Genomic DNA, 27,069 nt, shown 5'->3' on the forward strand with positions numbered 1-27,069 from the left:
TCACTTTTCCTTTACAACTCATGTTTAATATCAATACATCTTGAAAAATACAATAAAAATTAGTCCAGATTTAGTGAGTTAGTCGTCCTGGGGCGCCCCCTTCAGACTGGACCTGCTCTTCTTCTGGTCCACCTGGCCCTGGATGCGGTACAGTTTTTTACGTGCCTCCTTCTGTCTCTTCAGCTTGGCCTCCTCCAGTTTCTCTTTCTGCTGCAGGAACTCCTTGTGTTTGGCGTGCTGCGCTGTGTGAGCTTTCTTCCTCTTGTGGTTGTGGACTGTGCTCAGAGCAAGGAGCAGGGCCGCCACCTTAAGGAACAGGACAAGAAAAGAATTGCTTAGAGATAAAGCCATGTTATACTACAGGAAGTAGTCCGGGTCAAGCTGTACTTAAAGAAAGCCACAACTTATTTGCACAGTTTTGGCCATTATTTCTATCAGTTACGATATTTTAATGGTAAGATCTGTACACACAATACTTTTCATGTTGTCAGATCGGTATAAATCAGTGCTTTGATTGAGGTCATAAATGCTCACTCCTAACTATGGATGGAGCTGCTGCACTGAGATTTAGAGTCAGGTTTCCTCACCTTCTTCTCATGAGGCTCTCTGATCACACTGGGCCTCTGGAGATCTCGGGGCGTCTTTCCTTTGGGTTGCTGCTGTTTGGGTTTGCTCTTGAAGGGCAGGGCCTTCTGGAGCTCCTTGGGGATGTGGAGGCGGTTGAAGTGCCTTGGAGCTCGGACCACCGGCTGGAAGGGAAAGGGATGGATATACTTGATCAAGTCCGGATTTACTGTTATGTTAAGGTCCACAGATACTTTAACTGCATGACAACTCAGTAAGCAGTTTTGCTGTCAAGCCAGCTGACACTCAATACTAATGCCGATACACATACCTACTGATAGACATAAATACACAACGGAATCTATTTTAGGGCTGAAACTAATGATTATTTATTATTAAAAGGTCCCATATAATGCTCATTTGCAAGTTCACACTTTTACTTTTCATACAATTTTGGGTTTCTTCTAGAACATGTTTGCATGCAGACGGAGGAGTGGAAGCACTGCTGTGTCTTTCATGTATTCAAACACAGGTGCTCTTTGGATATTGCGGGTGCACTGTGTTTATCTCTCATGTGAAGGGCTCATTGCATCAGTGAAAACAGATCTCAATTCCAAAATTTGTAAAAAAAAAAAAAGAAAAAAAAAAAGAAATGTCTCCTTCAAAAACAATCCAAGGCACACATGAGGGATAAACATGTCTACATGCTTTAATGTTCAAAACAAACTATTTTTCTTATACTGTCTGTCTGAGTAAACCTGTATTCACTCGCTGCGTTTTAGCGCCTGTCTCTACAAGCCCCACTCCTGAAAAAGTTGAGTGTACTGTGATGGGTCAGTATTTCTGGGTCTTCCACCTCTGCGCTCTCGACTTCTCTGCACCGTCATTTTGCGGTAGGATTCCAACTAGTGCAGCTGCTGATTCAGAGAAGGCTGACCTCACAGGACGCTGGAATGGCGTGAGAGGTAAAAGCGTGCCGTGCGCATGTGTGGTTTGTTTACAGTAATAAAAAGTCGGCCGTGTGGGAGTATTACACTGTGTCGGTACAGTCACGGCACAGGGGAATGACAGAGATTTGAATTTGATAAAAGCAGTGTTACACTCCAAGGATAATATATTAATAGTGTACTGCTTTTGCAATGTCTTTCCCAATTACATTTAACAATGTGTTTTTGTTGGGCTATGTACTAAGTACTGAAAGATTATTGTCATAAAGTAGGTAACGTTAGTTGTATAGCAGGCTAAAAGGGCTTTTGAAGCCGTTATTTTTTGTGTCAAAAACTGAGATTTAAGGTTGTTTAAAACATTTGTATGATTGAATTCGTGCTCATTCGAAGAATGATAAAGAGATATTGCTGTTGAGTTTCTCAAATGCACTTCTTTGGTGCTTTGATCACCACATGCCAAGTGCCATCTAGTTCTATCCTCGAGTTTACAGCAATCAACCCTTTTGAAAATGAAGAATGATATACAATTATGTTTTAGAGAACAAGAAAATCTAGATAACTGGTATGTCAGCCTTTGTAAATTGATTAAAGAAGACAGAGTCTGATATTAAAGATGGAGACAATTATAAGGTTATAAAAAAGCCATTCAATACGAAACCTTATTGGAACAAAGAGTTAAAAGAATTGTGGCAATCTATGTGTAAAACAGAAAATATGTTTCTGAAGTGCTTAAACAATAATATAGAAAGGAAGAAACTATTAGAAACTTTTAAGAATAGTCAGAATAGGTTTGATAAAAAGATACAGATTCTATAAAAAGACGTTATCAAAGAGGATTGGTATTAAACCTGAAGAGAATCCAAACGTCTGACCCTAAGATTTTGGTCAGAAATTAATAAACTAGGGCCAAGGCGTAGTTGGAAAATACCCATGGAAGTGCTGGGGAATGATGGTAGTTTAGTGACTGGGCTGTCTGATGTAATCAATAGGTGGGAGAAAGATTTTAAAGGTCTTTTCTTTAGTGAGATGTTTGACTTTGATGGAGGGTACTACGAGGATTTATGTCAGAGGAAAAATGTAATAGAGGGCCACATTTTAAAAGGGGAATATTGGATAAATAAGGATCTTAATAATAGTTTTACAAAAGGAGAAGTTCAAATGGCTATAAAAAAAAAAGCTAAATTGGGAAAAGCGACAGGGGTTGAAAATATCCCAAATGAAATATTGAAATCACCCAAACTATTTGATATTTTGTGTGATTATTTAAAGGATGTTTTGAATCTGGCAAAATACCATCTATGTGGCATAAATCAATTATTAATCCGATACCAAAATCCCAAAATGAAAATCCAAGGGTGCCTTTAAATTATAGAGGGATTAGTTTAATGAGCAGAGTTTATAAGCTGTATTCTACAATACTTAATGAGAGGCTCATGTTGTCTTTAGAGAAAGAAGAGCTCCTTGTGGAAGAACAAAATGGGTTCCGTAAATCAAGATCATGCCTAGATCACATTTTTGTATTGTCTACAATTATAACTAAAAGAATAAGTGAAAATAAGCCAACATATTCGTGCTTTATTGATTTTCACAAAGCTTTTGATATGATCAATAGGGATGTTAGCATATAAGTTTATAGAGTATGGGGTAAATGGACATTTTTATATGGCCCTGAAGTCTGTTAGTAGCCCATAGTATGTGTAAGATTGAATGAACTCCATACAAACTGGTTTCCAACATCATCAGGGGTAAAACAGGGTGATGCTTTGTCGCCTACATTATTTGCAATTTATATAAATGATTTGGCAAAGGAAATTAAAGCACTGAATTGTGGGATAAGATGTGGAAATGAAATGATAAGTATTCTTTTGTACGCGGATGACATAGTACTACTGTCTCCATCTGAAGATAATTTGCAGCGGATGCTCTCCTATATTGATGATTGGTGTAATAAATGGAGATTGTTTATCAATAGAAAGAAAACAGAAATAGTTCACTTTAGAAAACCTTTAACTGCTCGCAGCACTTATGAGTTTAAAATTGGGTCACACAAGCTGAACATTGTAGACTCAAATATCTAGGTTTCTATATTGATGAACAGGAATTTCAGAAATGGTGTTAAGGTTCTTGCAGATTCAGCACATAGAGCTTTGGGAGGAATCATTGGTAAAAGCAAGAATCTGAAAGACATAAGTTTTCAAACTTATTCTAAACTGTTTCAAGCTTGTGTGTGCCCTATACTTGATTATATTGTGGGTGTTAGAGGACATAGGAATATATCTAATTGTGAATTAGTGCAAAATAGTGCCATAAAATATTTTCTGGGTGTGCATAAATATACCCCAACATTGGCGATAGTGGGAGACATGGGATGGGAATCATGTGAGGCTCGCTGGAAGATATATATGGCCCAGTTATGGAATCGTCTATTAGATATGGACGCAAATAGGTTGACAAGGAAAATATTTCTCTGGGATAAACACATTCTTGGTCCTTGGTCTAACGATATATGCAAACTGTTTTGTAATTATGGTTTTGGTGAGTTGTTTCTTAATAATGAAAAGCTGAATATTGGTTTGTTTAAAGAATCTGTGTTTGCTAAAGACAAAAAGCAGGGGGCTGACGATATATGGGCTAAGCCAAAATTGCGTATTTTTGTAATGATAAAACCAGAATATGGCACTGAGAATTATGTTCACCTATATATTTTTGATTTCAGGGTGAACTGTCCCTTTAAGTTCATTTTTTTCATCACTGACCTCCTCACTGAAGAGTGCTGCTGATTATTCTTTCTTTATGAAACCGATCCAAACATTCAATCCGTTTTAAAGACTCAATTCAATTCACAGACATGTCTTATTAAAAGCTTCCTTATCAGAGCTATAGTTGGTAGGACCTTTTGGAAGGGGCTGCATCACTAAGGGCAACACACTGCTCTTAATTCATTCTTTCATCAGATCAGGTGTCTACTCTACCTTGTACAGAGAGTCCGTGTTGGGTTTGTTGCGGATGCCCAGGTCATGTTTGAGCTGCCCCAGGGTCCTCATGCCCGCCCAGCTGTCCTTCTGACCGGCAGGCAGCAGCAGAGAGGTGACGGGGTTGTACAGCTGAGGGACAGACACTGGGTACCAGGAGCGCAGGAACACCACGTCTGCACAACAACAAAACACATCAACATAAAGATACAACTACAGAGGAGTCCTTCAGCAGCAGTATATCATTGTAAAAAGTCAAAGTAAACTTTTGTATCCCGCTAGTGGAAATTCATGTGGTCTCACCCGTCACACAACACGCACATAAGACAGAAAGTTCTGACAAGCAATAACCTGAAAAAGTGCAATATTCGCGGAAGTGAAAAAAGAAATTAAAGTGCCAGAAAGTTGCATACTTGTGCAATGATGCAGTTAAAATACCAAAGATGGTTTTAGTTTTTCATTGTGCAGTCTAATAGGGGCGTTGGAATTAATCAGACTATAATTGATTATTGCCTACTTGTTGATTTTCCGCTTGATTTTTCTTCAGACTCCGCTACATTCAGGAAGTGTCTTTTTTAAGAGCAGATACAATAAAAGGGCAGTTCACATATATATGACTGCTTGAATTTGTTGATGAAAACCATGTGTAGCAATTAGAGGTGTTGAAATTAATCAAATAAATCGATGCATCGAATCGTGGACAGGGACGATGCTGCATCGATAATCGGCCGGGCCATAATCGATTATTTCTGTTTACAATTTAATGCATGCCTGACAACCTTTCTGTTTACATATTCTGTTATGTTTTGCACATTCAGGAAGTGCCATGTGCTCAGTGCTGTAGTTTTATGTATCCAATTTATTTAGTATTAGAGCACTGCAGAATGTTTTGTTTTGAAGCTTGAAAAGCTATGAATTAAATATCCTATATGTCTTTAATAGAAAAATGGATTTGACGCATCGTGATGCATCGAGATATCGAATCGAAGACATGATAATCATAATCGAATCGGGAGATCAGTGAAGATTCACACCTCTAGTAGCAATATGTAATGATATTGAGGAGGTGACGGGTTGTGACGCGTTGTGATGCATCGTGATATCGAATCGTTGGCAGGATGATCGTAATTTAATGGTGAGACCAGTGAAGATTCACACCCCTACAGTCTAACTGCTGTAGTAGGCACAAATGATTTGCTTTGCCGCGTTGTTTTTTCTGGCTTCTGAAATCTATCATTTGACCTTCTACTGTACTGCTTGTGAATTTCTGACGGAGAGGATGAGCAGGACCATTGAGGATCTGACCGGTCTTTTTTAGAATAAGCTCATTGTACAGCTGAGCTGCAGACACCTGGTCAACCCCAATGGTCCTGCTGGCTGTCTTGATCATACACTGTAGTTTCTTAAGATCTTGATGAACACGCAGGTAAAGCCAAAGGAGAGAACATTCTGCAGAACAGATTTAGAAAACATTTGAAGAATGTGACTGTCTATTCTAAATTGATTCAGCTTTCTAAGAAAGAACATCCTCTGTTGCACTTTCCTAAATTTATTCCGTGCATATTCATTAAAAATCAGTTATCTATTATATATTTGTCTAATGCATGTGTCAAACTCAAGGCCCGCGGGCCAAAGATGGCCCCTTGCAGATTTTGATCCAGCCCCCATATCAACTTAAGTTCACAATACATTTTGGCCCACCTAGTCTTTATCAAAGTTTTTTTCACTTTGTTCGTAGTTTTTGGTGCATTTTTCGACGTTTTTGACGCCTTTCTAATGTTTTTGGCGCTAGACTTTTTTGTCACTTTTCCCTCTGTTTTTGTTGCTTTTTTAAACCTTTTTTTTACCGTTTTTGTGGCTTTATCCTATGATGGCTAAGGAACGTTTTTGCCGACTTTTTGGGGGCTTTATGAGGTCCAAACTGTAAGTGAGAAAGCTAGATGAGACATGCAATAATAAAGTCAAAATATTTGACTTTTTCTCTTAAATAAAAGCATGTCAATAAACTCTACATGTCTGGCCCTTAATGCAATTCTCATTTTCCAGTCGGGCCCTAAGTGAAGTCTAATGTGTTGTAATACTTTTGCATTAGCACTATGGAATAATGGCAATTATGGTGAAGATGATGAGTAAAGCAGACACTCACCACTCATAAGCAGACGGTCCTCAAACGTGGCTCTGTAAGCTCCTGGCGGTGTAGACAGCGCCTTCTTGATCTGACCTCTGACCCCTGATACTGTTCGTACAGACGCCCCTTCAAATTTAGCAACCTCCAGCACTGTGTTGAACATGCCCTGTGAACACAGACGGAGAATTCACATCAGAACACTCCAAATCAGTGCTTCTTCACATTGTCCGGCCTTTTCAACGGAGAAACAAGCACTAGCATCAAATGATGTCCCATCACAACTACACACAAATGTGTTTGCATATTTTAGTTCAGGCCAGAGTTTGCATGCGTGTTTTATTTAACAAATATATGTTTTATTGTGACATGTCTGTCTTTAATGTAGTTGTTTTAATCCAAGACAATTGACTCTTGGGAGACAACAGAAGAAAATCTGACGATTATGATGCTGCAGATCAGCCTTTAAAGGTGACATATTACGATTTTCTGTATTTACTTAATGTATTTTTTTAATGTTCTTAATGTATTTTTTTAATGTTGGATTTTCATGTTGAAACACAAATAATGAGGTAAACGTATTTTAGAGAAATCCCCGTGAGCTAAAATTTCCAACTTTTCTGAATGCTCCAGTTTCAACAGTTTTTTATACTCTCGGCTTTGTTACGCAACACCTTCTTCTTCTCAGGCCTTCTATGATTGGTCATCTGCTCCAGGCAGGAACTACTGGAGTTTCTTTTTTTAAGCTACTGCGGTGTTAACATTGTTGCATGTAGCTACATGCTAATGGCAGTAAAAGATGTCATCTTGGCTGCTAATGTTGTTAAATTCTCCCCATTTTCAGGTCGCATTCCTGCTGAAACATGTCTGATTGGGTAGTGTTTGGTTCAGAAGCCTTTATCTGCGATTTTTGACGGTAGAAAGTGCTGCTTCGTTCCATTACAATCTAACGTTAGCATACTGCTAACTATTAAGTAGCTGCATGCTAACGCCAGATAGCTGTAATCTTGGCGGCCAATGTTGGTAATTTCGCCCCAATTTCGGGTCACATTACTGCTGGGACTTGTCCGGTTGTGTAGTATTTGGGTTAGAAGCCTTTAATGGTGATTTTTCACGGTACAAAGTCCTGCTATATACTCCGTTGCAGTAGCTCCAGCTGCTACTAGTAAAACAAAAGTGGAGCGCAGCGGAGATCCCAAGAAAACAAGTTGGCCAATCAGAGCAGACTGGGCTTTTTCGATAGGGGGGGAGGGGCTTAAAGAGACAGGCGCTCCTACAGAGCATCTCAGACAGAGGGTGAATACAGGTGCAGCAGCCATGGGTAGTATGAGAAAAATAAAGTGTTTTTTGAACATTAAAGCATGTAAACATGTTCTAGTAGAATCACAAAATACAAGTGGACCGTGGACTTTAAATGAGATGTAGATAAAAGTAAATAAACGTTTCCCTACCTTAATGAAGGAGGTGTTCTTAAAGATCTTGTAGGGGTAGCCGATGAGTTTGAGCTTCTTTACTATAGTCACAGACTTATCCAGGTCCAGGATGACTCCTGTGGCTGCAATACGGAAATTAGCCTGCAGAAAGAAAACAGGAATTTGGGCAAATGGTAATGTTCTCACTTTTACTGGCATGTTATTCATTTGAAACAACTGTTCACAGTCATCTACACTGCTGGAACTAGAGTGAATAACGGACTTACTTTAGTTCCTGCTACTGACTGCACAGCCAGGAAGCCGGTGCCCTGTGGCGTGACAGGACCTTCAGTGAGACAAAGGGGGAGAGATAATACTAGTCATTATCAGAAAGAGCTGATCATTATTAGACATGACTGCAAAACAATTCTTATAACAGTTGAGGAATAAAAGTCTCATTATAGAGGGAGAAATTACATCTACTGACTTTACAGTGCCAATGCTAATTAATCACAGACAATTTGACCCTCTGTCTCTATCATTTAGTCCATGAACGTCTGTAACATTGGCTAAATGTACACGATTATGTTACATGATTGTGCCCATAGTTTAATTAGGTATTACGGCAGTCAAATTTGAGAAATACTACCACATTGTTGTGTCTTTATTATAGTGCATGTAACTCATTAGAGCCGGACTGATATCAATGTATCAGCATGGCCGAAATATCAGCCAATATTATTTTTTCACAGATAGATCAGTATTTGTGTATACTAGTGCTGCCTGTTCAGAACGTGCCTGTTTGGAACAGGCTGATTGCTTGGCCTCCTGTATTGCTGCTACAGAAGGCCCCCAAAGCAACTCTGTATACTGTATACTACTGACTTACTGTGTACTTCTACTTCAGAGGAAAACACTGTACTACTACATTTACATGATGACTCATGAGAAATGTTAATGGTTACATTGCAAATTCAGAATTTATTTACACAATATCACAATAGAAATATGATGCATTAGATGCATTATGTTGAGTTGAAAGCTCCACCCTGAACAGACGTGAAGTAAATGTTGTCTCGTTACATTGTGTGTGATAATGCCTCTCTTTGACTCTTTATTTTAAGTAAACATTTCAATGCAGGACTGTCTGTGTGGTACTAGTCTCACTTTGTCAGACCTTCCTCCACAGCGCTGCAGAGGAGGGTCTGACTAGTCCACACAGCATTCTGGAACGAGAGAAAAACATGCTCTGGTTTATTGGCATTTCTTTAAACCAATTGTCGTGGGCGATGCTAAGCTCCGCTCGGTGCGTCTGCAAAATAGCCTCAGGAAGGAACTTGTTTTGGTGGAACATGTGTACGTTCAAAAGTTGTTTTAGTCGTGCAACAGAATTGGATTGGACAGATAGTCTAGCTAGCTGTCTGGATTTACCCTGCAGAGATCTGAGGAGCAGTTAACCATAGTCCTCACAAATCCACCAGAGGTTAGAACGCCAACACAAAGAAAGAGGAAGGGGACGGACATCGGCAGTGACATGCATCCGGCGGAATTTCCTGTGGTTCCGGAGTAAGCCCGGAAGTGGAACGTCGTGGATATAGACTAGTGAGGTATCAATGGTTTTACTTCAGAAAAATACATTTGGAGTACTTCTTTTACCATTGAATACCAACATTACCAGTTAGAGAAAGGGTGAAGAGTAAAGCAAGACGCCGTTTGCCTGGCTGGGGCCTTCAAATGGTCATATTATTATATTGTATACTGAACATTTCAGTTAATCTAGTCTTGCCAGAACTAGTCTGGATCATTGGAAGTACATTTCCAGGATAAAACCTGGCATCAGGCGCGTGATGTCAGATGGAAGAGTGGCATCTCTTTTCTCTTATATCTTTAGTAGTTCTACAATATCTTTGTAGAACTACTGCGAAAGGAGAGCATCAAAGCATGGACTAAGAGCCGTTTTTACACAAAGATAACCACAGCAGTAAACCACAGCACCATCATAGACTGATCAGGTGTGAGGCTGAATACTGGAGACAAGGTAGTCTCGCAATGCGACATGCTGAGTCAGCGCTGGAGCATGGTCTGCCTTGCTAAACGGCTTATCTATTCTGGGGTAGCGGGGAAAAGGGGCTCAGGCTTGTTTGTATTTCTTTAAACCAATCACAACTGTCCTGGGTGGCGCTAAGACCCAGATGCAGAGATGGTGCCTTTGCAAAATAGATGTCAAGCTTTATCCCAGCAATGTTCATCCGCTGAGCCAGATCACTGACAAAGTAACATAATAAAGAGGGGAGGTTTTCAGGCATTAATAGCATGTTTGTCTAAAGCACATATATCACAAGCACATATCTATCTATCTATAAATTGCAGGAATGTCTGTCTGTCTGTGTGTTACGCGCATATCTCTCGAACCGTCGTCACTACGGGCACGAGTAAGTGCGGTTCCAAGTTTGACGTTGTTTGCATTAGAAATGCAAAAGAATATCGTTAAATATATATCGGTAAAAGAAGCACACATTGGCTTTTGCTGCTCTAGTATATATATATATATAACACAATATCTAGTTAAGGTCCATGACAAGAAATGGAAAGCAACAGTGTAGTGTGTTTTAACTGTGCCTTACCCCAGATGGAAGCTCCACAGTGCATGTGCTGCGGTGTGTATTTGAGCAGACGGTGGCGTCCGTTGTGATCCTCAATATGGTAGAGGGGGATGGTCTGGAAGCGCCTCCAGCCTAACGACAAGATGAGGGGGTCCCGTGTCTTTAGGATGCGGTGATACCAGCGGTGTTTCTTCAGTCGCATCTGACACACACACACACACACACACACACTTAGATATGTGTTCACCATTTTAAAATGTTAGCAAGAAGGAGGAAAAATGAGGGCTATTATATGAACTGTATGAAGAAAGAGAGAGAGAGAGAGAGAGAGAGAGAGAGAGAGAGGCTGAACTAGGTTTTAACATCTGTGTTTAGGTGCCTGCAATATCTTTGTTTACCTAAAGGGTCAGCTAAACGTAACACCTGGAAGAGAGTTGGGATGGCACTGCACGATAACACATCGGGGTTAAACTGTACTGCCTGCCTAACTGTCTCCTCGATTGTGTGTTCATTAAATGCTTCTGTGCAAGTCATCAAAATCTCCTGAATCTTCTTCACGTATGTGAAATGAGTTGTGCTGCTCCTGAGTTTTTCCTTAACGATCCTGATTTGACTTTAAATCCCAGTAACACCTGTGATAAACATTGCTGATAGGTGCTCAATAAAAAGTGACAGTATGATAATCAGTTTGCCCCAATTGCACCCCGTTTCCATTAGGGCTGTCCTCGACTAAAGAAATTCTTAGTCGACTAACACTTATATAATTTTGTCGATTAATCGATTAGTTGATGTAATCGACAGAGCTGTGCTCTTTGAGAGGTGGTTAAGACTAGAAAAGCACAATATAAATGTAGTTAATTAACCATCTGTAAAACTGAGTTTCTCCACAATTAATCCTGCAAAAGCACCACTTTAAATCTTGTGCTTACCAGAAATGTGCTCATAAGTTTCTTGGAAATGAGTAATTAAGTATGAATAAGAATAAAAAATGCGTCATCAACTAAAGAAATCTTAATCGACTAAGACCAAAACGACCGATTAGTCGACTAATCGACTAAGAGGTGGCAGCCCTAGTTTCCATGTGATCATTTCATTGCACATTTGCCACAGCACAAGAAACTACAGCCCCTTGCATATATAATCATATAAACCAGCATCTCTTCTACATTACTTGGGGAAATGAACAATATCATAAACAGGATTATTGTCTAAAATGCAATTATCTATATATCTAATTCAACCTTTTTCCTTCCTGGCATCTCTGTACAGTTTGATGAGCAAACATACCAGAGTTCACTTAAATCCTTCCCAATAGCTTAGTTATGAAGGAAAAAAAGCCTAGACAAAATGTAAATGATCAGCAACCTCACAGGACACCCACAGGTACTACTAGTCATACGCAAACAAAACATACCTGCAGGTATCCTACGTTGCCCTCACTGGCGCCCAGACCTCCAAGGATGATGGGATAATGGGGATCGAAGTTGGTGACAAACTCGCAGGGCAGAGAGGAGATTTCCAATCTCACGTACATTCCTGGTCGGAAGCCTTCGTACTGCACTCTGGTCTCATCATCCACATCCGCAAACTCTGCCCTGTTCAGCTGAGGACAGAACGCAGGAAAAACACTCTCATAAATAAGCCGGGAAGATACGAATCTAATCAATGTTTCATCATAGATCCTTCTGAATCTACTCTGGACCAAGGTCCGCATGCGGGCCGAACTGCAAGTAAATCTGGACTTCGTAAAAAAAAAAAATCGATAAAAACGTTGGAGAGAAAAACAAACAAAAAAATGGTATCAAATACCAGTACCAAAATCGGTCCAAAAGTTGAGCAGAAAAACAGAGAACTCAACTTGAATGTATGTTGCTTAAAAGTTCAAAGTGAGTTGAATAATGTTATTTTGTTATTGCCAATCATTTCGGACCTTTGAGTGATATGTTTGAGAACGCCCGTTCTAAAATGTATACTGAATCTTTATCAAATGAATGAATTCCAGCAGCTGCTGTGTATTACAGAACCAGGTACCTCAGCCTGCTTCTGCATCTCCTCCTTCAGGTCGTCAAAGTAAGTGGCGTCTTCATCGTCGTACTCTGCATTGAACCGCTCCTTCAGCCGCTGTTTCTTCTCCAGACGCTTCTTCTTCTGGACCTCGTCATCATCCACCTTCACCAGACTTTCATTATCATCATCATCGGCATCATCTTCATCGTTCTCACTATTTTGCTGGTGACAGGTGTACAAGACAAAACATCATCTAACTGAGCAGTGTTGTAATGTATGTACAAATACTTTGTTACTGTACTTAAGTAGAATTTTCCAACATGACATCATGACTTTGCGTAAACATGCACGCCCACTTTCTTAAGCCAAATGGAGTCTTATCTGTACGCATTTTGAGCTATCCGCGTGTATGTCTACGCTGTATACAGAGGACGTAAACATACACGCCACTTGGTATTTTTTGATATTTAAGAAGGTGTGGAAACCATGGTTATTTTACTTTACTATGAGGAAGTCACATTTAAGTTCATAAGCAAGGTTTTTTATTATCTTCTAATAATTAACAAATACAGTAAATAGACTTTTTTTGATACTTGAGTACAGTACATATCAGATACTTTAAGACTTTTACTCAAGTAATATTGTAAAAGGTGACTTTACCTTCTACCAAGTCATTTTCTGGTAAGATACTTGTACTTTTACTCAAGTATTGCTTTCAAGTACTTTATACAAGACTGCGACTGAGGAAACTAAAGGTATTAATGAGTTGACAGAAGCTGCAAACCATTTCTATATTTTAACAGAAAATGTAAATCAACTGTATCAGTCAGTTGTGACTATTTAAATAAAGTATGTCTCAGATACTGTCAGAGTACCAGGTACCTTGTCATATGTACAAGCTTGCACAACACGTCACAAAAAATAAAAAGTTAAAATGTTTTCCATTTGGGACCACATGCATTAGTGTTTCGAATAAGATCAATCAGAGTATAGAGAACAGCTAGGAACACACTGCTCCTTAGTTTGTCCATCCAAACACACAGTGTCTATAAGGTATTTGGACAGTTGGGAATACAATGGATTTGCGCTGGACAGAGAAGGCTAGTCACGTCATTAAAAAAATGACGCTCCTTTTGTCAGTCATCGTCTTAGAACCCGCCCCATGTGAAATAAAAGGTTGTGATTGGTCCAGCCATTATCTGGATGGCTGGAAATCTGTTTGAATGGCAGGGGGGGGGGGAGCCATATCTGCCAGAGCAAATCAAACATGAGCTGCCTGGTTTCCAGGCTAATTATGCGTTCCATTTACCTCTGACTCGGAAGCCGGAGCTGGGAATGACGTCACACCGAATAGAACGCGTTCCATTTACAAGTCGCATTTTCATTATTTTTATTAGCTCTATCCAGGTTATCCATTGTTAGCAATGCCAATTTACAACAACGCATTACGCTGTTTTTTTGGGCATACAAACAGCGTAATAACTAGGGGTGGGGGGGAAACCGATACAGCACAGTATCACAATATTTTTTTCAATACTGTATCGATATACAGACGCCAAGTATGGATCTTTTTATTATATATATTGGTCAGTTTGTCTGCTTGACAATCCCATTTTGCAGCAATACAATTGAAGTGAGATGAACAAACAGAGACATGTATCTTTTTAGATAAAACACATGTTGACAAAGTCTACTTTTGGGGACATCATTTGAAATTGGGAAAAATTTGAAGTTGGAAATAGGTAATAAATTGCAATATATTGCTGAAAATTGCAAAATGTTTTAAAACGCAATAATATCGTATCGTGACATAAGTATCGGGATGATATTATATCGTGAGACCTCTGGTGATTCCCACCTCTAGTGACAACACGTCCTCCATGATGGACAGGACTGTGTGTACGACTGATTTAGTGAGACACAAATAAGACAGGAGTGCTCATAACTGTATGTTACTACAGCTTTCACAACTGTTGATGCATGGAGCAGCCATGTTGGATTTTTAGCTCTGGGTACTCGGTGATTGTCCGAGTTCTGAGCTCGGAAATCCGAGGTCAGGGGGCGTGTTTCCCACTTTTACCTCGGAAAATCCGACATCCGACTACAAATGGAATGCACCATAATCCACATCTGCAGAAACCTAGAAATCACAGCCTTTTCATACACACCACCCAAGGTAATGTTAACCACAGTAAAGCGATCATTCTCCTGTAACAAGTCTGAGAAGCTCGTCCTTTACTTACAGCATGCAAGTTCACACTTTTTGTCTTGTAGTAGTATGGCAGTACTGGAAAACTTATTCTATATACATTAGTAGAAAGTTCACTATAGCCATGCACCCATGGCAACTGCGGTTCAGTTAACACATACAAACAAAATGAAGTTAAAATTTATTTCTTGAATGGGCAGAGAGGAAATGACAGAGAGGAGTTTTGTGCCATGATTAATATGAAGTGGGAGAGATGTTATTTTACATGACCACTGGAACACTGGATATCATCATTGGAGTGGATGTTGTGTTTTAATACACAAACTATATCATAACCACATAGCAATATTGCATTATGTTTCAATGATCAGTCAGTCAGTGGAAAATGATCTTGATTTTTTAACTACTCCACATAAATAAGACGTACCTCCGCCTGATCCTGCTCCCCTGTTTGGCCCTTGTGGACTTTTCCGGTTTCCAAATCCTCAAAGTCACCATACAGCTCCTCTAGACACAGCAAAACAACAACACACTGCATGTTGGAGTCTTTTATGCTATCACACTGTCGTGGTTCCACATGAAAGGACTCTGTTATACTGGTATCTTTCTTAATTGAAGGTCTAAATCCAAATTGCTTAACCCTGCCAAGTAACCCCCTCACACGTCTGGTACTGAGGGTTCCACACTGTTTCAATTATAAGTGTTTATACTTTTATTTAACCATAAGTCCACAATTTTAGATCTGTGTGTTTAGCGGAATGGATTGGTTCTCTTCTCCTTTCTTACCATCCTCTTTCAGCAGTGTGGCAGCATCTTGGTCCTCCTCCCATTTCCCTGTAACAAAACAGTCCCTGATGGAGTTTAGCATCTGGAAGAAAAAAAACACCGCAACGTTTAAGTACTTAGGTTTTCATTTCGACATCGTTTTGTATTTGTTTTCATATCAACAGCACGTTAGGAACTCAATACGCTAACTGTCCCAGTAACACCGGTGTAGCAACCACTGTACCTCCTCCAAGTCCCAGTTGTGGGAGGCGTCAGGGTCGAAACGGGAGCTGTCGACGCCATTCGCTTGGGACTTTTTGCTGTTCTGAGGGCGGCTGACTCGAAACAGCCCCCCCAGCTCCTGCTCCTCATCGTCAGAATCATCTGCCTCTACAACTGAACACAAAAAATATGATAATTATGACATGTTCTAGAGACACTGAAAATCAGAGATATATATATATATATATGTATATTATCCTGTGGTTTAGAAATATATATTTACAGCACTTCTGACATTATTTACCAACTACCAAAATGTGGTATTGTAAGCGAGAGACGGCTTGCCATACTAGCAACAAACAGATGCTGTGTAAATACCTATATTGTTGAAAAATATGAATTATTTGGAACATAGTGATCACAGGTGTACTGTGTAGAAATGGATGATACCAAGATATGAAGTGATCTGGGCATTTTACAGTGTAAAAATAAACCTGTCTGTGCTCTCTGTGGTTAAATGATGTTACTGTTTCTCAATGACCTAAGTATATATCTTATCTACTGACATACAGTATGTGCCAATATTAATAAGAGCTAGGACGATAAATTGTCCGGGCTGATAGAAGATAGCAACTTATCACAGATATAATGGCATATTCTTAAAAATACAGAATTCAATAGAAATATATATTCATGTAGACATGCAACCAGAGCCTTGGGTTACCTGAACCATAAACCAGTTTTCTCAGATTGGGGGCAGCTTTTTGTTGCCGTAGGAACGCTTCTGATGCTTTCTGCTGCAGACCCTCCTTCCATCTCAGACCCCCTGTGGACGGAAACAGGAGAATGAACTCAAGCGCAGAATGACGAGAACAACAACTGAACCTCAAGATGCTACTTCAGTATCATTGGCTAAGTTTCCCCTGACATCAAAACACATGTTCAGCTACCTTCGGACTTGATTGAAGGCTTTACATTCCTTGTCCCACGACTATACGTCAATCTTGAAAGAATTCCGACCAGCTTTCAGTAATGTCTGAGCTGACACGTGGAGCGAAATAAACCACACGCTGAAGTACACCAAGAAATTACGGTAACAAGATTCAAGATTCAATACTTTATTGCTATACAACTCGGTGCAAGTTGCAAGGAATTTAGGGCTGTACGATGAATCATTTTCAAAATCAAAATTTGAAAGAATGCGAGTAGCTGATCGCGAAGTGCGCTATTAATCGACTGTGCAATATTTAGTTGAATAGTTTTATTATATTTACTGTTTTTTAAGATAAATGCTGGAATAATGTTAAATATCACAGATTGTTTACAGAAATGTCCTATTTTCAATGTTTTTTTTATTTATTTTTGTATTACTTTATTAACATTATCATAGAAGGTGCAATATGTAGCTGCTGCTATTGAACTGAGGCCTATCACAACTGTCAGTTTACAGGAAAGTACAGATATTTTTTTTATTGGAATTGCTTTATTATTATTATTATTATTATTATCATCATAGCCCATTGTGATAAATGTTCTGTGTTTGACTGTTCAATGTTCCATGCTTATTAAAAGAAAAACACTTACTGCTGACAATTCATATCTATGTTTTCATCACTGCATAAGAATATAGAGCAGTTTATGGTGGTGTCTCATGTTATAATGTTCCATGACATGTTTTATCTGTTACACAGTGAATATTGAACTGTATCTAAACTTAAAAAAATAAATAATAATCGCAAATCGAATCGTAACCGCAATATCTGGCAGCAAAATCGCAATTCGATTTTTTCTCTCCAAATGATTCAGCCCTAGTAAAAAGAGAGCTGAACTGAATAAACATTGTCACCATAAGAAACATTAGCTGTCCTGGAGCTGTCCTTCCAGCAGATGTAGTTTGCCAAGTAGTGCTCCATAGGGGCGCCCTGGTAGCTCACCTGTTTGAGCGTGCACCCCATATACTGAAGCTCAGTCCTTACCGCAGCGAACTGGCTTCGAGTCTGACCCGCGGCCCTTTGCTGCATGTCTCTCTACCCCTTTTCCTGTCTTCAGCGATTCTATCAAATAATGGCCAAAAATCCCCAAAAAGAATAAAAAATAAATAAAAAATAAGTAGCGCTCCATAAACTTTATACCTAAATTTAAACAAACATGGGCGAGAAGTCCTTAAAGTGATCACTGGTATTGGATCATGAAAAGTAGGATTAGCGCAACCTCTTGTAAAAACTAACACATCCCGCACTCTGCTCTTATAGCAGCAACGTTTCGCTCCCTCCGGATCTTGACTCTTGATGAAGGTGCAGAGGAACCAAAAGGTTTTTTTGTAAATAAAAGGTGATGCTTTAGCAAGAGCAGAGTGCAGGATGTGTTCCTTTGTTTCCAAGTTGATGTTATCTTCCAACGCACCTGCACAGAAGAATTTTTGGATGTGCGAGTGGTTTCACTAAAATGAGTAAAGTAAATGAAACTAAAAACAGTATTTACCCTGCTCCTCCTCCTCCTCCTCACTCTCACTCGCTGTCTGTTTCTTCATTGTAGCGCCAGCTGCATCATCCTCCTCCATCGATTCATCTTCAGACTCTTCTTTATCATCTTCCTCCTCTTCACCATCATCATCATCACCACTCTCTTCCTCGTCCTCTTCAGAACAGTGTCCAGAGTCTCCTGCTCTCACATTCTCCCCCTCTTCTTCACTCTCCTCCTCGCTCATCTCCAAATCGTCTTCACTGTCAGCAAACGCCGGCACCTCAGCGCTCTCTTCGCCCCTTTTCTTCCCCCCCTCTACTTTCTGCTTCTTCGCTGGCGGAGCGTCTGTTACAGTCTTTTCTGTCTCGTCAGATTCGGCTCTTGCGTCTTTGAGAAATGTGGACAGGTTATCCTCGTCTTCGTCCTCTTCCTGCTCCTCCTGGTCACCGTCTTCACTGTCAACGTCGCCATCCTCATCATCATCACTGGAGCCGCTGACATCCTCCTCCTCTTTCTCAGTGAAGACCACCTTCCTCCTCTTCCTCTGGGTGTTGGGGTCCCAGACACACTCTTCCCGAGGACCCTCCTCTCTAACACACACACACACAAAACAATAAAAGTTGATATTTTCTGTCAAAAACAAGGCTGCAATAAACTGAGTGCAGTAGCAGAACAGTCCAGATGTTAAGTACTATTCTTTTGCCAATGGTGTGTTCCAACAAATCACATCTGAATGTGAAAATTGACAAAATCGTAATCATCTTCAATCGTTTTAACCTGTTAACTGTGGTTGTGTATATAGCTTTTTTCGATATGGACAACAATTGAACAATTTAATAGTTTCTACCATGCTGAATCCACAATTAACTTTTGGAATCCAAGATTTTTTTAAACTTACATTGTCTCAAAATGGAATGAAAAAGACAATATTGAATCAATAGTGAATTTTGAGGGTTAATTTGCAATAATTGAGAGTTTTAAAAGTCTTGCAATGACATACTGATGGATGTGTTAAACATAAACACATAACAATGAGCTACACACGGCAGTAAGCATGATCGGTCCGCGTACAGTAAATGGGTAATGAGTCTGCGTTACCTTATTTGACAGAAATCTATGTATTTTCCTGTTATTTCTGACAATTTGATAAATAAAGTATATTATGCTTGAGTAAATAAAACCCCAATTAACAAAACTGGTTAAAAAGATAATATGAATATTTAAATAAATCACTGAGAGAGTCGGGTACAGCTGGACGATAAAACTGAGATTAGCTCTCATATTCAGGTTCGACTCTGACCTGCGGCCCTTTGCTGCATGTCATTCCCCTCTCTCTTCCCTTTCATGTCTTCAGCTGTCCTATACAAATAAAGGCCTAAAATGCCCAAAAGATTATCTTAAAAAAAAAAGGGTTAGGGTGATGCGTCTCACCCGCTGTGCTCGCCGACGTCTGTGGAATCCAGGGTGGCCGAACCGCTGAACAGAGACACCTTACTAGCAGCCATCTTGGCATCCAGGGTGGCATGCGTGTCAATCAGAGACTGGACCAGCTCTGTGGTGGGCCGCACCTCCTCCTGTACCGGGGAAATACAATACACTTGTAAATAGGGCTGCATCATACGAGGAAAATGTGCAATGACGTTGTTGAATATCGTGATAACGATATTAATGCGATAAATAAACAGAATTGTACTTATTGCACCGTGGGTCGGAGAGAAACTTATTTTCAATTGCTCTGTATGTCTGGCACATATTGCAGAACTGACAATAAAGTTGACTTGACTTCTGCTGCTTTCAGTATTCTGCTAAAATACAACAAAGTGCTTGTTGAATTTAAAAACAAATAAAAAGGAAAACAATTCCAACATTCTTCTACTGAACAAATTTAACATTGTACTGAATATAAAGGGCACCACTTAAATTAAGAATGACAGTTACATTTTAAAGTGCAGTTTTCTGCTGCTATTTCTTTCAACTAACACAAAAAAAAATCTCTGAATGTCATTCGCGATATGTTGCAGCCTTCTGCGATGTGTGTAATGTACTAGTTGATATTGCGATGACGATAAAAAAAAAAATGATATATTTTATATACTGCATGTTTTAAATGCTCACATTTGAAGCCAACCTGAAAGGGTGTCAGAAGTGCTTTTAAAAACTCAGATCATTCAGATGCAGAACACACACTCCCATGCCAAGCACACACACCTGCTGTTGATTGACGTGGCTGGCCGGAAGGTCAATATACACCGCATCTTTGTCGTACACGACCCCCCCGACGCCAGCCATGGGTGCATAGAGCAGACGTTCCTTCTCATTCAGCGCTCGCTTCTTCTGAGCCTCTGGCAGGGCGCACGGGTCTGGCAGGAAGTTCACGTCCGCCACCTGAAAGTCTCCCACACCTGCAGAGACCAACAGAGATGTTTCAATACTATTTTTTCCTTTCCGATACAGATTCCGATACTTAAACTTGCATATTGGCTGATACCGAGTACTGATCGGTTACCTGTGCATTTAAAATATATATATATATATATATAAATAATTATATATTTTTTAACAGCTGTATCCTACTATCCCTGTATGAATGTGATTGCTATCATTGATGTAGGAGCTGGCTCAGGATAACCCTTTGTAAAACATGAACACATACATACAGAGAATGAATGCCATACGATTTTCATAACAGAAAAATAACTGAATAAATAAACTACTTATGTCGGGCTACATTACATGGTATCAGATAGGTGCATAGACTGGCATACTCGCCGATACCAAAATGTAAGGTAGTATCGGAGGTCGATACTGGTATCGGAACAACTCTAGAGAGCAACCGCACACAATATGTTATTTTTACCGTTTCCAGGGCAATTTCTTTAGTGCTATTTGGGAGCATTTCTGCTTCAGACAGCATGACGTGCAGTACAAAAGGTCTTTGTAGGTAATAGCAGTATGCTAATGTACCTGGAATATGGACCTGGCCTTTGTTTTTCAAATGTGTCCCTCGCAGGTAGCCGTAGAGTGACACTGTCCGGTCACACTTGGGGTCTGTCCTCACTCGCTCAGGGTCAGTTAAGTCCTCCATGCTGTTTGAATGCAGAAAGAAGAATTGAGAAAACAATGATCGAGTGAGTACAAAGTAAAAGCATGAAAGCTGTACATGAACTGCTGAAATCGTGGCTTAGTATAGACAAAAATGTGAAAATATGTAAAAAAAAAACATGCTGCAACTACATCAGGAGTTAGTTGATCACTGTTCTCTTTCACTTTACATCTTGACATCATCACCACCACCACCACTAGGGGATTTCAAACTCATTTTGAGGAAAAAAACATCTTTGGAATCTTGTTCTTATTTTAATTACTTAAGTGTTTTAAGTCTACTTGGCACTTTGGTTTACATATTGTACTATGTAGTAAATATTGTGTATACTATTGTAATCTGTATGTCTGTCTGTAACTGATGCTGTGTATTGTGTCAAACCCTGTGTCTCAATAAGATTACCTGTATAAATGAAAAATCATCCCACCTACAGTTCACAGAGCAAATACTGTAAATCGGCTGCAAACAAATGGGGCAAACTACTGCAGAGCAGGCATGGGCCGGTTACCGGTTTGAAGGTATACCGTGGTTTAAAAAAGTCACGGTTTCAAAACCAATAACATTTTCCGTGATACTGTTCCTGCGGTATGAGCTGTTTCTTTGAGTCTTCGCGGACAGAAAGTGCAGTTTAGAAATCCCTCTCCCTGCCAGTGTGCAGTGTGTATCAAAATAAAATACATTGTGTTCAATGAAAGTAGTTATTTTTTTACCCAGACATTTCAAAATAATACATTTTAAAGCTGTAACTGCAATACAGCAAAACCGTGATTTTCTTTGCTGAAGGTTATCATACTGTCAGAATCTTATACCTAATCCAACATACTCAAAGCTTCATACCCACTCGCTCTCGTATCTATAACACAGTACCACGACTCACAACATTTCATACTATAATCACAAAAACACTCATCACACGCACACTTACACACACGGACGCACCTATTCATGCACGCACACGCACCTCCCCCACCCCCATTGTAAACTGTCCCCTGTAGCGTTTAGTCACATACTGTCTTTATATATGTTTTATGTTCTTTGTGTTCACAAGCTCTGTTTATGTATGTCAAATAGTCTTTGTATACTGTATGTTATATGTCTCTTACACTCATTTGGGTTATGTAAGTAAGGGGTGGTGATGGCGCAGTGGCTATGACACATGCCTTTGGTGTGGGAGATCCAGGTTCGTTTCCCACTGTCATACATCAATCAATGTGTCCCTGAGCAAGACACTTAAGCCATAGTCCAGAGGTGTGCAACCTCTGATATATATATATATATATATAGCAATTGTAAGTCGCTTTCGATAAATGTGTCAGCTAAATGACATGTAATATGATGTAAGGTTTTTGTAATTATTTGTATAACACCTATGGCAAAACTTAATAAAGAAAAGAAAAAAGAATCTCATAGCGGCCCATGCCTACTGTAGAGGATCATTTGGATGATGCGAGTCAGCAGTATGCCGTCGGGTTCACTCACCGGTCCACCAGCACATAAGGGTGGGAGGTCTGCCACACCAGAGGACGAAACTTCATGACTGAGATGAAGCGGCCGAGGTTCTTCACTTCTTGAATCTGATATTCACCGTACACCATACCCGACAGGTAGAACAGCTTGGCCCCCTGGCAGGTTCAAACACAACATCTTTAAATTGCGCACGTCATGCTGTCACAGTACAAACCAGCTAGGGTTTCAATGTACACGACTCTGTACAGAGCCAAGGGGACGTGCTCAGCGGTCAAGATGTGATGATGTGGTGTTTACCTGATAGACCTCGGTCCAGAAGCGGTGTTTGAGGTTTTTCTTGGTCTTCCTTAGGGTCTTGTTGTTCTTGAATGAATCCAGGTGAGTCAGCACACCCATGATGCGAGGGAAGCCATGCACCTGACAGATGTTGAGGAACTCAAAAGTCTCCATCTCAAAGCCAAAGCTGGCATCAATCAGCATCAAAACCTGGAAGGAAAAAAACAATGCTTATAATTCAACTTAATTAATGGTTACTAATACTTCATTCAGCCCTCTAGAGTCTATTCAAATCGAGTTATTAAGTTGATTTATAACAACGTGCCACGCTGGTACATTAGTCTGTCGACTAAGTGACTTTTCAGTCATTCTTTTGAATACTAAAAAAGAAAATTTGTACAGATGACTAAATCACAAGTACACAAATTGTAAAACATGTTTAATTATGTAAGAATGCTTCGCATCTCATTGATATCAACTGTTTCATACATTTATTAAATGTACTATTTTAATGTAAATTGAAAAACTCACCAGGTCGGCTACTTTTGCGAGGTCGATCATTGTGTTAATGTCATTGTTACACTCCATGAAAGTGAGGCGACGCTTCTTTCCTACAGGAAGTATACAACGAGAAGTCACTTACCAGACACAGAAAATGATGAAAAACATGATTTAATGCCTCACGGAGCACTGGTGGCCATAAAACATCAGGCCAAGTAATAAATAAAAATACGATGCTTCTGAATTCATGAATTTAAAGCTAATGAACTGTTGACAACTGTGAAATCTATAGGGGACACTTTGTGCTAAAATATCTTGACAGCGGAGCTTGGTGGAAGTGGCCCATATCTGACCCGTGTACTTCAGAAGAAATCAGTGGCCAAACTTACCAGAGACGATGGTTACAGGTCCACATATGTCCCCGAGCTTCTGACGGGTGAAGTTTTTGATCAGGCAGCGGATCAGGGTGCTTTTTCCCACCTTGGGGGGCCCAACTACTACAATCACAATTGGAGGGGGTTCCAGGGGAGTCCGGTCCACATGGGGGATGTGATGTTTTTTTGTCTTTATGTCCTGGGACCTAAAAGAACATACACAAAGATAGGGCTGCTCTGAATCTGAAACCCCAAAAATATATTGTAAATGCATTGATTTCGCTATACTACAGGCAAAAAGGACTACAGCTCTCAGAGGCACCTACAACTGGTGCTTGGATCAAGAATATGGCGAAATATATGTCCATGGAGAGACTGACATATACACTGAGAGGCAAATTAGGGGTGTATGAGAAAATCTGGAGGCCATTTGACCGGGTTGTGAAAGAAGAAGACATAGGGGTGCTGCTACTGTCATATAATGTGCTTTTTGTGTTTTGATTGTTGTAGTACGGCAGAGGTCGAGAGAGAAATGTTGTTGTGGTTTGGGAATTAAAGATTGATAAAAACATTGTATAATAAAAAAAGGTAGGGCTGACTGATTATGAAAAAAAAAAAAAAAAAAAATCATAATCACAATTATTTTGTTCAATATTTAAATTATTTAACACGATTACTCAATGACTTTTGGAAAGATGTTGCATTTATTAAACTTAAAAAAAGAGTGAAACAGTTAAAAAGTGAAAACACCTTGAACTGCGAAATTACCCGTAGTACTTTTCCCGTCGGAAGAAAATAAGAGTTTACTCGCAAAACGTAATGTGCAAAATAATTTTCTTCTCGATGACATAGTTTTTGTGATGGTCAGGAGCCAAAATCAAAATTGCGATCAAAATTCAATTAATTGCACAGCCCTACACGAAGAGTAGTTTGTTTCATTTCTCACATTTTTACAAGTCGACTACACTGGAATTTACTTAATTAATGGTTATTCCTTCTTAAGATGAATTTATTAATGGAATCCTGTCAAATCAGTTATTGGAAGTGAGCATAGAGGACTATAGGATTGACATTACATCTTGGATGCTACAGGGGATTAAAGACTCCATTTGTCTGACAGCGGTGTAGCAGTGCAGCTGACACAAGAGCCATCGGGACCGACCTGTGGAAAGTCTTGGCCATGCGTACAGCCGACTGAACTGAGAAGGCCTTGGGATTGCGTTTCCGTCCATCCTCTTCTGTGGAGCCTTCCTGCTTCTTGAGCTTCTTCCTCTCTGCCTTGGGTCCGCTGTGCTTCTGCTGATGTCGCTTCTGTTCCTTAACTTTCCCGTCCATCCTGTCCACTAAAGCAAAAACAATTTCATTTAAGTATATCTTCATTTTTATTCTGTAGAGCAGGGGTCTTCGACGTGTTTTTAAGCCAAGGACCCCTTAACCCTTGTGTTGTTGTGGGGTCAAATTTGACAATTTCAACCAAATGGCCCAAAAAATAACATGGATACATGTATATACGTTGTATGGAAGCCATGCAAGATTCTTCGCAGGTAAAATTAATGATTACTTCCATTACATTTTGGGTGTTTTATTTAATATTATAGCATTTGGGAAAAAAATTGTTTCAAAACAGTATCCTGACTAAACTTTGACAAAAACCAGTCTGTGATCTACTTAACATTCTCTAATCTTAACTATCAGTCATAATAATTCATAATTTAAATAGCCCCACATCATCACATACCCTTCACCATACCTAGAGATTGGCATGGGGTCCTTTCCATAAAATCATCTCTCAATGAAAATCAAACCAGCTATTAGGCTAACTGAAATACAACCATGCCAATCTGTAGGTATGGTGAAGGGTATGTGATGATGTGGGGCTATTTTAATTCCAAAGGCCAAGGGAACTTTATCAGGATGCATAGTATCCTGGATCCATGAAATAACTGGCCTTTAAAAATAAAAATCTGCCTGCCTCTATGGGAATTTAACATAGGGGTGTACTTACTTATGCCCCTGTATTTTAAGGAAGAACATTTATTTATTTACGATACATTATTCATTCACAAAAAAAAATTGGTGTCCTTAAAGATTGGATTTTTCCTCATTTTTTAATTAAGACATTAAGATCAATTTCCAAAAGATGATTTTGTATTCCTCTTTTTAGTCAACTTGAGCATGGGTGTAGTCACTTATGCTGAGCACTGTATGTTGGACTCATGTTAAGACATTTTAGTAATTTGGAGGCCCCCCTGCAGTAACTGAGGACCACCTAGGGGTCCCAGACGGCTGGTTGTCCTCTGCAGTGAAGAGAGCTCACTGAAATGATGGAGGTGTTTGGAGAACCCCTATTTATTTGAAGATGGATTTGCAAAATTTGGGAAATGCAGCACCTATAAATGTGATAGGGATATGCTGTGTATTAACTCCTCAAAAAGGTTGAAATCTCAATAGAGTACCTCAGGTTTGTGAAGCTGCTTTAAGTTCATTGTTGACAGTTTCATCAGGGTAGGAGACTCTTCTTCTTCCACATTTATGATTAAAAAAGGTTACATACCAACAGTTGTTTTGTGTCTCTCTTCACTATACTAAGCTTAACAAAATAATTAAACCGCCATGTTTCAGCACTATGTAGTTCAGCTAGCTTGTTATTATTACACATTAGTTTGTCTTTGTTTCAGTGTGTATATTAATCTATGATATTAACCATAGACTTCGGAAAATGAACGTGACGAGTGAGAAACCCATCAGGGATGCGAGCTAGCGTTACAGACTGTGTATAATGTTAACGGGTCAGTTTATCTGCCTGTACAAACATAAGCTAGCTACACGCATCTGTTAAATGTTTAGGGGGTAAACAATTGAATTATTAGTCACAATACCTGAAGATAAACCTGTTGTAGTCTGGTTCCACTCGAAGTCGATTTTCTTCAGTTCTCACATGTGTATTTTGAACTCCGACCCGGAAGTGTACGGAGGAGTCACTTTGCAGTAAAACGAGTGGAAACAAAATCCTATAAGGTTCCGCACAGTGTGGAACACGCGACAAAGCCTGTGCAATG

The 27,069-nt window shown here is 39.6% G+C and overlaps 1 protein-coding gene across 3 annotated transcripts; it reads right to left on the reverse strand.

The window, feature by feature from the left end:
- Positions 1-27,069, reverse strand: bms1 (BMS1 ribosome biogenesis factor). Of its 3 annotated transcripts, none has more exons than XM_031323860.2 (23): positions 26,890-27,069; positions 25,173-25,353; positions 24,026-24,216; positions 23,667-23,746; positions 23,157-23,345; positions 22,872-23,014; positions 21,254-21,375; positions 20,498-20,691; positions 19,721-19,863; positions 18,308-18,879; positions 16,551-16,652; positions 15,849-16,000; positions 15,626-15,707; positions 15,267-15,346; positions 12,655-12,849; positions 12,038-12,226; positions 10,645-10,825; positions 8,308-8,366; positions 8,060-8,182; positions 6,630-6,777; positions 4,484-4,659; positions 588-749; positions 1-306 (listed from the first exon to the last, which is right to left on the reverse strand). In XM_031323860.2, exons 2-23 carry the CDS (start codon positions 25,343-25,345, stop codon positions 79-81), a joined length of 3,684 nt encoding a protein of 1,227 aa, XP_031179720.1. In that variant the 5' UTR covers positions 25,346-25,353; positions 26,890-27,069; the 3' UTR covers positions 1-78. The 3 variants fall into 3 exon arrangements, with proteins under 3 accessions (XP_031179720.1, XP_031179718.1, XP_031179719.1); XM_031323858.2 differs by having other exon boundaries at positions 12,655-12,852; XM_031323859.2 differs by having other exon boundaries at positions 12,655-12,852; positions 25,173-25,346; positions 26,890-27,020.

This window comes from Sander lucioperca, chromosome 22 (assembly GCF_008315115.2).
Source record: "Sander lucioperca isolate FBNREF2018 chromosome 22, SLUC_FBN_1.2, whole genome shotgun sequence".
NCBI lineage: Eukaryota > Metazoa > Chordata > Actinopteri > Perciformes > Percidae > Sander > Sander lucioperca.

What these genes read in the sequence shown, in the direction of transcription:
- bms1 (XM_031323858.2), bottom strand. Translation starts at nt 25,345, where the DNA reads ATGGACGGGAAAGTTAAGGAACAGAAGCGACATCAGCAGAAGCACAGC. An exon ending in TCGCAAAAGTAGCCGACCTG is followed by an intron (nt 23,346 to 23,666) that starts GTGAGTTTTTCA and finishes TTTTCCTTCCAG; the next exon opens with GTTTTGATGCTGATTGATGC. An exon ending in GGGAGCAGGATCAGGCGGAG is followed by an intron (nt 12,853 to 15,266) that starts GTACGTCTTATT and finishes ACCTGTCACCAG; the next exon opens with CAAAATAGTGAGAACGATGA.